Consider the following 14,930-nt stretch of genomic DNA (forward strand, 5'->3'; position numbering starts at 1 on the left):
GGGAGGAGGGTATGATACATCATGTTATTGAGAGAATCTTTACATGGAAAGCAATAGAATGTCTGGCTTTACCTCTGAGTTTACCGGCTTCTTCCATGAGAACTCTAGACTGTTCTCTCTTTCCCATATGTCTAAACATAACATTAATAGTACTTTATGCTTGACAAACGGCAGACAGATTCAAAACTGAATCATCACCCCAATAATCACTGCCCTAGAGCCATAATAACACTCTCAGTGAGTTCTGGTTTGAGGCTGGCTTAGGAGGTTTAAGTTGGCTGATCTGGAAACAGTTCAAAGCACCGTTGTGTTTTGGTGGAACTGATCTAGCTGATTTAGAAACAGTGGCACAGCGGTGGTGATGGCCTTAGAGATTAAGGTGCAGACAGAAGAGCGGTGTTACCGTGAATTAGAGTGAGAGAGAGAAAGAGAAAGAGAGAGAAAGAGAGAGAGAGAGAGAGAGAGAGAGATACAGAATACAAGTATCAAAAAGTCAAAAAGTTACCTAAAAAAAGGGCTACGGTTAACGGTGTTTCCACTGACCAGCAGAGAAAAAAAAGTTCCTTACATAAGAGTTAGTGAATAATACTGCAGATATAACAAGCAGTCATGTAAATATACAAACATCCAGGGAGGTGAAGAAGCAAAAACGGCAATCGGTGAAGAAGTAATGCTACCCTGTGAAGAGTCCCAGAGCAGTGCCCCCAGTGGGGGAATCAGAGGGTGAGGCTGCGCGCTTTAGTAGAGGAACTTTGCGCTCTCTGCACCGCCGCCTGGCAACTTTCCTTCCGCTGGAGCTGGTTGTTCTCAAACACGCCTTCCTGGACGACAGAGCCCTGACCCTGATCTGGGAACGTCAGGACACCTGCCGGAGTGGAAAGGGGAATGAGTGTAGGAAAGGGTAGATATTAGGCCAAGGCGGGGGGGTGGGGGGGGGGGGGGGGGGGTTGCAGGATTTGGACTGGGTTGAGGTTCTGGGATCAGAGAGAGCAAAGGAGCAAAGAGACCTGTCTCAGCGCCTAGCATAGATGAGCGTACACACGGGGAGACTCAGTGTCATTCATCCATTCTGTCGTTCATGTGGTCAAAACTGACACACAAACGCAGGTACGCATCCACACGCGCACACACACACACACACACACACACACACACACACACACAAAAAGAAATCCAAACAGCAACAAATTACAAAATTACAATCTATAACAAATCGATAACATATATAAAACGGGTGCTGTTCTGGTTGTGGCGCTGATGTACAGGCATTCAGGTGCTGCCACTCCTCCTCTCCTAAACTCTCTCTTAGGGTTGAGAGATTTGTTCCTAATACCCTCATGGTGGGTCTCTCTCATTACACTCTCTAGCTGGGTCGATCCTCTAAATCTGCTTAAATCCTAAATATAGTAGGGGGAGACCAGGGTAGCTGTTCTCACTGGATGCTTGTCACATTACTTATTACTACTGAACAAGTAAGCCCTGTGTAATAATTTGCATATCAAATGCGGAACCTTGTGTCTCGAGCACATCAACTTAATCAGTTCACGGAAGCAACACAAAAAGGTCGAATTATTGCCTTGTTTCATGGATCAGACATACGTTTAATGTCTGTAGGTGCTTTTTTTTTTTTTTATGTTTATAATGTTTAGAGATGTTTGCATATAATATTGCACTACTCCCTGTTCCCTGCTTTGTTTTGAGGAGACAAATGAGGTTCTTTGTTCTACCACACACAGAACTAACTGTCACTCAGTACTGTTTGGCAACGTCGTTTTTTCACCCATGACCAGACCTTTGTAAAATCCAGTCTATGTCTACGTCTACATGACAGAGGAGTGGTGTCCTTTTAGAACTAATTGTTTATCTTCACTGGGCTATGGATTTGAACCCTTTAGAACACAGAAAGCACGTGCTTGTTTATGTAAAGCTTATAAGTTGTCCTGTGCTGCTCTTCATCTATTTCAAGCAAGGCAATTGGTCATGTTTCACAAACACAACATCTGATGTGTGTATATATATATGTATATACACTGTGTATATGTATACACACACACACACATACATACACATACCTACACACACACACACATACACATATATACTTTTTTTTTTGGCAGCATGCATTTAGCCAATTGATGTGTGGCCCACATTTGAAAAACCTGAAAATAATTTTGTGTTCATGCAAATGAATGTGTGTTAACGGCATTAACAGTAAAATCCACCATAGCAAGAGAAATCTACTATGGCAGGGTAGTATGGTTGATCTGTTCTTTAATTTGACCTCTGCCCACTAAGTCAGTCCCTGTGGTGACTAGTGAAAGGTACATTGCGTCGAGTACTGTTTGTCACAGAAATGTTCGTTTTTGCACTAGTTGATGTTATTTTTTCTAAAGGAAATGTGGGTTACATTTTAAGTGCATTTTAAACAAAAAAAAGCTACTGCTTTTCATGGTCTGCTTTGATAGAGGAAGGCACACATTTTGCCTGCTTCAGTGTAAATGACCTTCTCAGTGAATTGTGAGGAAACTACAGCCTGTAAGGCTTAGTATATTCCATCAGTTTTCATTCATCTTATGGCTGCCAGTGATGTACACTAACACTGTGCTCAAAACTCTTCTGAATTTCGCAATAAAAATCCTCTTATGGATTACATGCCACAGTTAAATATTTTAAAAACGTTGATGTCTATAGTTTATAGAAAAAGAAATGTAAAACAAATGAGAATACTCAGTCAATTTTTGTGCTAAAATATACAGTGATTGCTAATCTTATGCATTGTGACAACAACAGTTTTTCCAGTGGGTCTCAGTCTTTTAGTGGAGTAAGCTCTGAGCATAAAAGGGATGTCCAATTTCAGACTTAAAGATTTCCACTAATGTCCCAATACATTTTAGAAGACGCTAAAAATGTCACATGATAGCAAAAAGTAGGACAAGCAATCTTAGCATCTCCTGCTGGAAGGCATGAGTGAGAGAGTCACTGGTACAACAGAGCCTTTGCGTACTGAATTCCTCAAGACAATCAAGAAATTTGGTGAAATTGTAGAACAGCATATGACATTACCGTGTCCCTCCACGCAGCCGCTCTTAAACTCCCCTTCAAACTTCATCCCGTCGAAACGAGTGAAGACTCCTGCACCCTGGAACTTCCCCTGGACAAAGTCACCCTCATATCTGTAAAATCACCATAAAAACACACATAAACACTCTCTCTTACACACATACACATACACACACATGCAGCAAAATGAAGGAATTTTCACACCATTCATTACAGGGATATAGTTTATACTGGAACATAGGGTTCATGGACTCAATGTCCAAATGACTCAGAGAGGAAACCTTTCAAGAGTCTTGTAAATAGCTGATATTGTTGTCTCATTAAAAACCTAAACCATCCTCACACTGCCCATTCACTCACACTCCTCAGACCAGTGAGATTAATCTTTACACCCATTAAATGAATATTTGGTTAGCAATTCGTGCGAGTAAACATCACAAGCACAGGTGAAAAGAGAATAAATTAATGAGGTGCCTGAATGACCTTGTGGACAAATGCGAAACCAACAAAATTAAAAGGAGTGAAAAAGGAAAAGATTAAAAAAAAAAAATCACAAAACTTGCACATATAATGCATTCATGTCATTCACAAAGTACACTTTTCAGCTCAGTCACAATCACCTTGGAAGTATAATGTTCGTCTGAATTCATGTTATTTTTTTAGCACTCTGTTAACTGAGCAAGAGGACAGCTTGGTTTTCAAGTGGGGTTTTAAAAAGCCTGGCACTTGGATAAAATACACAACATATATAGAGAAAAGCAAGTTTTCTTTGCCTCAGACATGCAGTATGCTAACTTAGAAAGTATAAATGAATACATACAATAGAAAGGAAGGACTACATTTTTTAAAATTAAGGCCAAAGTTTTCATCTACTTTTCCCAAAAAAAAAATCATCTGTTATTTTCATGAAAACATTTTAGCTTCAGAGCTTTTCAAATATTTGCAATTACAAATTGATTACCATGCAAAATATGGGTATGCAGTGTTACAGTATATCTTTGTTAAGAAGTTCTATCCTACATAACATGTAGTTATTCTGTAACTACATGTTATGTAGGATTTTCATTATTAGAGACAAAAATTACCATCAGTATGTTGATTGTTGTTAGGAAAACAGTTGAGTCAAAAGCAGTTTTGAGGTCTTTAAGCGCTGCCTTAAATAACAAGTTTTACCTCGAGCCATCAGGAAAAACCAAGGTCCCACAGCCGTTAAACAGACCATTCTCAAACTGTCCCGTGTAACACGTCCCATCCGAGAAGGTTAGCTGACCCAAACCATGCCTTAGACCTGCAACACGCAGACACAAACACACAGCAAAAATATCGAAATGCTTTCATTTAACAGCATCTAAGGAAAGACTGTACAGATGGTTCACCGCATAGGTATAACCAAAGAAAATAAATGAAATCTTTTCACAAGTTAAAAATCAGGTCACTTCAAATGTCACTTCAAATGTCATCAATCATTTCTGGAGGATGTACAGAGCTTTGGATGATTTCACAGAATGGAAACATATAATAAGAGATAAAAAAGTGGACCAAGCATTGGACGTTGTGGAACACCATACTTTACCCAAGAATGACTGGATGTCAAATTGATATATTTTGCTAGGATACTTATTTAAACCACAACAGGGATTTATCATACATCTTAACCTGAAGGGGCAGATCAAGATGCAGGAGAATGGATACTGGGTTCCAATCACAGGCAAAAAGAAGATCTTCAAAAACTTCAATGGCAGTAGTATCGGTACTTCACACTGAAGTCTTTGTCAAGGTTAAGCGTAGAAGGTTAAACACATGCTTAGGCCACAGACTGGGATGAAGGGGCGAGGTCACAGATGGCACGTTAGGGTTAAAGGTTAAGGCAGCGCCTCCCAATCTTCCACTGAAGCAGCACACCTCTGCTCCTTTTAGCCCTCTTCCTGCTCTCACACGCCTGATTCAACTCATCAATCCTAAATACCAAGCCCTCGATCAGGTGACTCCAGCCTATTCATATCATGGACAGAGACCCGAGTGGAGCCGCAGGGCACTGGAATTACGACTAGAAAAAAATGACTTATAATAATGACCACACACGGGAATGTTGCTTTCCAAAATAATGTTTCCATAATTAACAGAAATATAATAATGCAGTAGTATAGTTACAATTAACACAATGCACTTATTAATACCACTGAACTTTGACATCCATTAGGCTATTCTCATAAATTCTTCTAATTTGTATTTACATCTAAATTTGACAACTTGATGTTGATTGTACCCATTTACATTAACGGTATAAAAAGAAGCTCTATTTACAACTAATTAAATATTCTTTTTTTTTTTTTTTTTTTGCAATTTATGTTTTTTAATTTTCTTTTTTTTTCTTCAGAATACAGTAATGAGGCATTAAAAATAATTGCAGAAAACGTTGTGGGTGAGAGGTCACAATTTGTGCTAAGTGTTAATTAGAAAGTCTGAACACCGGCACGAGTTTTTAATAAGTTGGTTCCACAGTCTTACCATTAGATATCAGAGTATTTTTTGTATGGCTGACATATGACTGAATAAATTTTTATTCATGTATTTATGTACATATATGTGCATTTATACTTTTATTTACTTATTTATTTTTCACTTTTGTCTAATTTTCTTTCAGAAACAATTAAAAAAATAATTATATAAGAGAGGCAGTTAAACTCTGAGAGGGTGAAGCATGGAATCTGCCAGTGAGTCAAGTAGTGTTTGTGGAAAATAATAGAATAAAACACTTCAGCTAACCCTGTCTGATGTTGATTTAAAAAATATATAAAGAGATCAGCATCACTTTACGTTTTTGTCTGATGTACTGTCTGTAATGGCAATGCACTATGTATTTATTTGTCAATATAATGGTTTCATAGAGGTCTGACAAGATCATGCCTCCACAAACTCGACTGTGTGTGTGTTTGTGTGTGTGTGTGTGTGTGTGTGTGTGTGTGTGTGTGTGTGTGTGTGTGTGTGTGTGTGTGTTCCAGAGTGCAGAGCAGCATGGTAGCACTCAGACCTCACTGCATTAGGAATTAGGAGAGAAGGAAAGAAGGAGTGAGTGAGCGAGTGAGTGAGGGAGGAGGAGGGCATGGCTCTCTTGGCAGCTAATGGTTTACTAAATTAGGCTCTCCATCTGTTGGCTCTTAACGCTCTTCCCCATTCCCTAATCTGAGAGAGGTTTTTAGAGAGATTTTGAACAGGAGGAGAAAGAGGGGAGGGAAAAAAAGACTAAACTCGCTGGTGTGAAGAACATTCCAGACTGTATGTGGCCATTTTTTTTTTCTTTTCTTTTTTGGTATGTGACCCAATTGAGGAGTGGAGGAGTGTTAGTCCTCTTTACATGTGCTTCAGAGAGAGAGAAAGAGAGAGAGAGAGAGAGAGAAAGACAGAGAGAGAGAGTCATGACACCGGTGAGCTTTCTCATCTTTATGCAAAATGCAGCATGTCTACAAAACTGAAAACAGTATTGTACAAAACTAAAACCAGTATTACAAAGAGTCAAGGCTGTAGTTATCCATTTATAGTTTCACATTTAAATCCAAATCATATTTGCAACTGTAGCAGTATCAGTATTACAGCAGTTTTTGTTTTTTGTTGGGTTTTTTTCTACTTTTTTTCTCCCTTCTCTCTGAATCAGTTCAGAGTTTAATCTGTGCTGCCCTGAGCAGTATGCCTGGCCAATCTTGTTGAGTTAGGTCACAGTTGCTAGCTAATTGGGATTTAGCTGAATTTACGGGGCTTTTGTGTCAGTCAGCAGCCCTAACAAACATACTTAAGATGCAGAATCTGACTAATAAGCATATTGTTTTTTAGTGAAAAAAAGCAAAATGTCTCCTCCAAATATCTTAATAATTCAAACTTCAGCAAAAACAAATAATTTGCAGAGAAATTTGAAGAATCTGTAGCATTTTTTGTAGCATTGTTTGGAGAATTTTGGTCTGCTGACATTTTTGGAGGAGTGTATTATCAAATATTTAGATTCATTGTCTTTAAACTGTATGTTAAAACCAGGTCAGTTTAAAGCACTGTATCTCATCTTGTTCCTTTTTGTAAGACCCCCCCCCCCCCCTCCCCAGAGATGGACTCACTGACACACTTTCTGCTGGGAAGGAGCTACTGTGTTCCAAATCTCACATGAGATTTGTTCCCATGTAATAATGCCCCCCCCCCCCCAAAAAAACCCCTCCCCCACCCTTCACATTGGTATTTGAATATAAGATTATCCCTAGATATGTGGAGCGGCCAAATCAGCCGAGAAAAGAATTAAAAGCTCCAAAAATGTGAAGGAAGAGGAAAAAAAAAACCCCCAAGCACTGCCATACAGAATGAGTCAAATTTACATGCACTGCATAATCTCCATGTCCTTAGCACTCTGCTCTGATATATGCACAGTTCTGGTAATGTTATCATCACCTAAACAGTCAAACAGAGGCATTAAGGTAGATCAGTCACTGTGGAAACTCACAGTAATTCCTTTTTCTCCTTTCTGTCTGACAGTATAAAGATATATAGCACAGTGCGTTTCCCTTTTAGTGGTGCAGATAATTCATTTGAACTAGCTACAACCACGATATTTGCAAAAAAAAGAAAAAAAAAGACTATCAGTATCATAGCATGCATTTGCTGTAATTTGGGGCTCTTATGTTTTGGTTATGTTATCATCAGATTTTTATACACAGGACTGTGAATGAGACATACCAACTGAGTTGATTTGAGTCAGTGTCTATGTGTCACCACAGACAGCAATAACTGAGGAGCTCTGCCCACTTTAACAGATTTTAAGCTTGTTTTGTGCCTTGTGTGTGGTTAACACTGGAGATGCCTGGTTAGGAACATGTGACAGTCAAACATCTCACAGTATGACCATGATAAGACAAATTTTATGTGTTTCTGACGGAGCGTACATTCATTTAAAGATAAGCTGCCACATGCCACATGTAAATTCCTCAGATTAGATAGGCAAGTTAATGCTTTGTTTTGGTGCTCTGGTAAAGCTTTGTCAAGTTACATCATTTCTTAGCCCGAAGGTTGCCATATTGGACAGAGGTCAAGTATAACAATTTGTGTAGGCCCTACAATGTAACACTGTTGTAACGCTAAACTCCACATAATGGCATCTCATGTTATTACATAAGGATGATGCAAATTTGGCCTAGAGTGAACATTTTGGGGGTCATTATGAAACTAAACGCAGTCCGACATATTTTGGATGGAATGAAATGGAACCCCACTATACACTCAGATTATTGTTCTCAGATCTTTCAGATTGTTTCATCTCACTTAAGGCTACTGTTTCGTTCTCTTTTCTTTTTCTTTTTTTTGTTTGTTTTTTTCTTTCTTTCCTCTTTGATTTTTACAAGAAAGTGGCCAAAACATCTATTGTGACATTGTGGGACAGTTATTGAAGAAAAAGAGGTGGGCTAAATGCTACCTTTCTTATTCTTTTATTCAGTGGACGAATGTGACAGTTTTGTAAACAGTCTGTTGGTGAGTTATAGCTCTGCGATTAATGTGCTGATGAACCAAGCATTTAAGATTAATGAGTAAATAGACTTGCCTTCCTTCCACTCTCCATGATACTCCTCTCCACTGGAATAAGTGAATGATCCTCTAGTCAAAGTCATGTCTTTCCTGTTGAGAGACAAACAGAGAGAGGGAGAGAGAGAGAGAAACTGAATTGAGTTTGTTTCATGTAAGGACATATATTCATGAGAAAGAAAGAAAGAAAGAAAGAAAGAAAGAAAGAAATTTGGTATGGCACAGCCCGTACCAGACTTGTGACAGAGAATTAAAACAGAGAATCAAAACCATTCGGTTGAGGCTTTTTTTAAATGTCTGTAGTCGAGGACAAATTCATACAACGGTTCTCGCATGATCCAAAACACGGTCAATTACTGGGGCTGCATTTTGGCATGATGCTGGTCCCTTATGCTCATATCAAGGGGCTGATCCCCAAATCAATTGTATCATCTCCTTAAAGGAAAGGCTGCGTGACTTGCAAACTAAAGCATGTCTTTCAAAAGGCGAGAATTACACATTTTACGGAATATTCTCTGTCATTCCATTGCCCAAGACGTGGAGAGATTTTAGGTTCTCGATACTGACATAATAGTTCAAGCTAGACCAGGGTTTGATTTTGTTATTCGGCGAAAATGATCGCACTGGTTATATTCAAGATTTTTGTTTTACTTAGTACAGTATACTCATACCTTACCCATAAACCTTATCCCGTCAATACAGCACCAATGTTGCCACAGTAACGCTGTGCATTTCAAGTAACCGGCAAATGTGTAACATTGCGACATTGTGCATGACATAAATGCTGCCATGCTTTTCTTTTACAATGAACACCCGTGCACCCAATTTACCTGGTTAACGTGTTTATGGACAAGACCAAAATAATCCACCTTTACAACATTCCTGTCAAAAACCGAGAGGAAAACTACCTTGAGTCGAAAATTAGCTTTCCTGTTTCACCACATCTCTTGGCAACGAGGCGTCAGTGAGGTCCTTACTTCGACCCGCTTTATTGAAGACTTTCCTGAATGCTCATTCAAGAAGATCCCTGATTGGCTGGCTATTCCACAATCCTCTAACCACGGTAGACATTTTTGAGAAGGGCAAAAAGCAACGCCGGCGCGTTCTTGTTTAATTAGCCAAAGTGGTCCTTGTTAAACCGTTTGCCCTTGCTTTTATAGTCCAAACGTGTCTCTGTAGAGGAATAAACACAATCACTGGCTTGCGTTTAATGATATTGTGTAACTTCACATTTCATTTTGGTGATTATATTCAGGTGGTAGAAGATTTATGTACCCTCGCACTAAACCACTAAACAAATATATGAAGTCTTTTGGCCGATAAGAACTAGATACTCCTCTTTTTTTCTGAATAGAAGAAAACTGGTTCACGTCAACTACAACATGAGAATATAAGCATGGACTTTTTCATATGTATGCATGTATGTATGTATGTATGTGTACACACACACACACACACACGTATATAAAAGACACACATATATATATGTGTGTGTGTGTGTTTTATATACATATATATATATATATATAGAGAGAGAGAGAGAGAGAGAGAGAGAGAGAGAGAGAGAGAGATCATTGCCTAACAATATCCAACTCCTTCAAAATTCTGATTAGGTCAGTCACACTGGTACATTCCTCTTCTTCATTATTATTGTTGTTGCTGTTGTTGTTGTTGTTGCTATTACAACATGTTCGTCTCATTATTCATCAGAGAATGAGCACAGGACATATGTGTTTACAAAGGCTATTTTTGCCATGAATCCCAGTTCGGGGCATCCATGTTGAATGTGATGAATTATTATCAGATCGGCATTGACAGGCGGACCCTGTTAATAAAACAATAATAAACAGTGTGACAATAATTGATGCCAACGGTCATGAGCCTCTGTTAAAGCACAATAGGCGTGCGCGTCGGTTTATTGAGGTGATTTATAACTTAAGATAGAGAAGGCTACAAAATTACATTAAGTATATACTCGGACAGTTAAATCCTGTTTGTTAGAAGCGCCGCTCTTAGTTTTACCGCTGTCACACCTGTTCACACTGGAGATCTTCAAAGGGCAACAGATTGTGCCAAGCAAAGTTTGAGCAACATTGGAAACGGCAAAACACCACAAAATGCGCAGTACACACCCCCATCGCATGGCCGTCTCTGGCGCAATGTAACCATATATCAATAACCCCAAATTTCGTTAGATCTCTTCCTGTGTGATATGATCAGTTTGTCCGCAGTAGCTTGCCAGTACAGCTGGCAATACATTTGACTGTAATACAACTATACTATGAGAGTTCCCGAGCATTTATGCAGTTGGAGTTAAGAGAAATATTAGGATGATTTTTTGACATGGGCGGGACAACAGTAAGGATGCTGCAGCGAAACCCCCCTCCACGATACTCCACCCCTGCTTACAAAAAAAAGTATTGATGACGTATACACTGGGAAGCACCCAGCAGAACGTGCGCGCCCGCGGGAGGGGCCGATAGAAAATGGCGAGTCTGTGTAGAAGGCAGCAATGCACGATCGAGAGGCGCGGCTTTCGGCAGGAACTTGACTCGTGGCGGCATAAACTCATTCACTGTGTAGGTAAGCTAGTTTAACATTGCATGCAGAAGTGTCCGGCGAGTCGTATTGGTGATTGTTTGTGACATATATGCCATTATACACTGTTGGCATGACCGGGGAAAATCTGTTGCCGTTTTCGAAGAGCAGAGCTGCTCACTCTCCCTTTTTTGTCTCGCAAGGCTGCTTCTCTCTCTGGTTCACTTCCCTCTGGACGTTATCCCAAATTTCTGCTTTAAGTTCATATAAGCTGTTGAGTTTTGATGATGTTGTTTCACACCAAGTGTGCATGTTATTGTGGGGTATTTGTTTAATGAAGGGGAGTTAATTTATATTTAAGAGTTTATAATTAAAAATACATATTTTGTATATTTTTCAGTGCTGTTTATTTATTGTAAGCAGGGCGTGTCACGTGTACAGAGGGAATTGTGCATCAGCCAATGGGAACGCGTTACTTTTGCCAGGGTGCGCGCTCCTCTTTTTTATTGTACTGTATTATTTTTGTTGGGGGGAGGGCAATGCGCGTCCCCTCTTTAAGTGAAGCCGGTGTGGTATGGTTGTGCGCGTTACCTTTCTGCCCTCAAATCGGCACTGGGGAACGCGCATTGCTGCATTGGGGAAATGTCACTGAAAATAATTTTGTATTTTAGGGAAGGTGGGGGATGACACAAAGAAAATGACATTGCGCTTAATCCTTGCTAGGGTGTACACCATTTAAATTGAGTCCAGGCTTTGTTGAAATAACCTTTCTATATGCGCTCACTGTGTATCAACTCTCCTGCTATGGTTTTTTTAGTGTTAATACGCAGGAAACGATATGGTTTGTATTATTTTATGGTTTTCGATACATTGGTCGATAGCAAAGAAACCACGAACACATTACCTGCAATGTTCGATTTCACGGAACGTTTCAGGAATATTCATTGGTAACTTTAACAGCTTTACATGGACGAAGAAAGCCCATACTTATATATTCTCGTAAAATCTTGCACTGATAGGCTAGTATTCGCTTGGCTCAATTATTGCGTTTCCAAAATATTTGGGGGTTTTACATATTCAGTAGCTCACAATCCCCCTTCCCCCTAATTCTGATATTTCATTAGCTTTGTTTAATCCGTTTAGATCAGTACATCCGATGTTACTGAGAGATTATACCTCACTTTGCCCGACCTCCTCACCCAGAGGTTTCCTCGTTTTCAAACCTGGATTCATAATCTTCCCTTTAATGTCAAATATAAAGCTTACTGCTTTATCGTATCGGTTCCAGGCTGTTTTTTTCTGTTGTGGAAATGTTAACCCTTTCATTCACGTAGCTACTTCCCAACCGCAATACCCAAATTGCGCAACCGTCATCAGATAGGCTATCAAACTTGCATTTATTTTACAAGACTTCGCCATGGTTATTTCACTCAGATCTCATATCAAGGCGATGTTCTAGCTTGCCTTTGTGTATGTGTCGCTCATGACATCACAATTGTACAATAATATTAGAGTCCAAATAGACAATTTTCGGTATCTTTTGACCTATTGCGTCTTTGTAACTGAACTTCGGCCTGTTCAGTGTACTCAGCTGAATTGGTGTAATGTATGGTATTCTTGTCTGGGTGAGGTTTTCTTTGATGTCTCTCTGCAGAGCAGTTTGAGCTTTGATACGCGGCCTCGGACCTTTAAAATATGAAATATGAACTCACACAAAGCGTGCTTCGGATCAGTTTAAAACGTACAAAAACGTATTCACAATAAAGGCCCCTTTTGTCTGAAATGAGTAGTTGCCTAGAGTTTATTTGAAAACTCTACCACGGAATATTTTTAAGGAGCGCTGAGTGCCTGAAATGCTTGGACAACAAAACGTGCATCTCGTTTCTTCCATATTTTTTCATTTATCCAAATAGGTTTTTTTTTTTAACAACGCGCCTTCGTTCACATCAGAACAACGCGTTTTTCACCACAGAAAATGTGATACAGTTGAACCCAGCAAGCATTGTTTACATTGTAAGGCACAGTTTATATTGTTGGAGGTGCCATTAATCTCTGAAATTTGCCCTTTGACTTTCGTAATCCCCTTTCTCTGGGGAGACAGTTTGTCTTCCATCTGCTAAGCTTTGCCTTGGGCAGTACAGTAGACTTAAATGTCTTTTTTTGGGGAGGAAGATCTATTTTCCTGTATCCCAGTGGGGACCCATTTTCTGTTAGCTCTCCATAATAAATGTGTATTTATGAAGTTAATGCCTATATCAGTGTAGTGTAGCCACTCATTGTATTATTAAACTAGCAGTTACATTATTGCTATAAAATAATTTGTACTTTTACATTGTGCAATACATTTATCATTACAGAAGTCTTACAGACTTCTTACAGACTCTTACAGTGGAACTCCCTGTTGATTTTCAGATTTGTGAATGTCTTTTGAGAATAAATCTTCCAAGCAGCTGACAAATCTGTGTGCGTACTCTGGATAAATATCAATAAATGAATTTAAAGGATGAGAATATTGCAGGGTTTTCTTTTGCTGCTCATTACAGCAGATTATTTTATGAATGAATATTGAATTGATACTCGTTTGAGTTGTCAGGTTGTGAGAGCACCTTTGTGATGGTATTCAGAAGTCATTCACCTTAACACAGCATGGAGTTATGGAGTGGAAGGTGCAGTCATCATAAATGGCTTATTTGAACTTTGGGCAAAACCAAATTCCTTTCATTCACCCCTCCCAGTGGTCAAAGTTCCCTAAACCTTGTCCTGACCAGAACCTTCCCCTTGTCAGTTGCTGCTTTATGAACCTAATAACATAACAACAACAACAACAACAACAACAAAAAAACGGTTCAAGCATTTACCGTTCGGTTCAAACCATCAATTTAAATTGTCACTGCAATAACAGTCTTTTATTAAGCAGTAATTGACTGCTCTACCAAAACAAACAAACAAGAAATGAACAAAACAACTGAAGATGTAAGATTGGACTCTCCGTCAGACCACATACTGTAAGATGGGGGAGAAAGTTCCGGCGCTGAGTTGTAGGCTGTGAGAAGCTGCTCCATTTTTGTTTATGAGAACAGCACTTATGTGGTTGCTTGAATGAAGAAAGGTCTAAGTCTTCTTTCATCTGTCACTCCAGCTTGTTCGTGCTTCCGAGTGCAACTTTAAGCAATTCTGAGTGCCTCTGTCTTAATCACACCCCCCCCCCCCCAATTTTAACAGTGTTGCTTTTGATATGACTGGAGGATAAATAAGTGAGCATTTTGTTTTCCTGTTCTTGGGGGATGAACTTGCCAAAAAAAAAAACAATTTTACATGTGAGTGTGATGGCATGATAAGCTTATCGGACCATTGAAAATATATCCACAGGTTCTGTGCTTTAATCTCTAAACAAGTACTATCTAGGAAAAAATATTAACACAACATCCTATTTACCTGATTTAAAAGAGCCTTATATCCCCTCGTCATGATTTGCCTATATCATTTATTCCCAAGTTATTACATAAATGAAATGTTGTATAAATGTTCCACATTTATAGCTCTAGTCTCTGTTAAAATTGTCATTGAGTCTTGACAGAATCTGGATACTCAGTTTATGATATAGAGTGTAATGTACCGTACATTAACACTCACTGGCAAATGAAATGCAAGTGCATAATGAATTTGATATTGTTTCTGATGTTTCACATGTCTTGTATGTAGATGTGATTATGCTTCTCATACTAATACTTTTGGTCTTTTTCAGTAGAAGCACTCTCTGATGTGTTTGAGTACAGAGA

General features: G+C 39.1%; 2 protein-coding genes across 2 annotated transcripts in view; one reads left to right on the forward strand and one right to left on the reverse strand.

Annotated features, from left to right (window-relative positions):
- Positions 1 to 716: 716 nt before the first annotated feature.
- On the reverse strand, positions 717 to 8,699 carry LOC115818217 (MORN repeat-containing protein 4-like). Its single transcript, XM_030781536.1, has 4 exons — positions 8,633 to 8,699; positions 4,234 to 4,348; positions 3,064 to 3,173; positions 717 to 865 (listed from the first exon to the last, which is right to left on the reverse strand). The coding sequence occupies exons 1-4, from the start codon at positions 8,697 to 8,699 to the stop codon at positions 717 to 719; spliced, it is 441 nt and encodes a 146-aa protein (XP_030637396.1).
- A 2,400-nt stretch (positions 8,700 to 11,099) lies between these two features.
- Positions 11,100 to 14,930, forward strand: part of lcor (ligand dependent nuclear receptor corepressor) — a 32,814-nt gene continuing 28,983 nt past the window's right edge. The window contains exon 1 of the mRNA XM_030781499.1: positions 11,100 to 11,196. Within this exon, the coding sequence (XP_030637359.1) occupies positions 11,100 to 11,196 (97 nt within the window). The remainder of the gene's footprint in view (positions 11,197 to 14,930) is intronic.

Source organism: Chanos chanos, chromosome 8, assembly GCF_902362185.1.
Source record: "Chanos chanos chromosome 8, fChaCha1.1, whole genome shotgun sequence".
NCBI classification, from domain to species: Eukaryota; Metazoa; Chordata; class Actinopteri; order Gonorynchiformes; family Chanidae; genus Chanos; species Chanos chanos.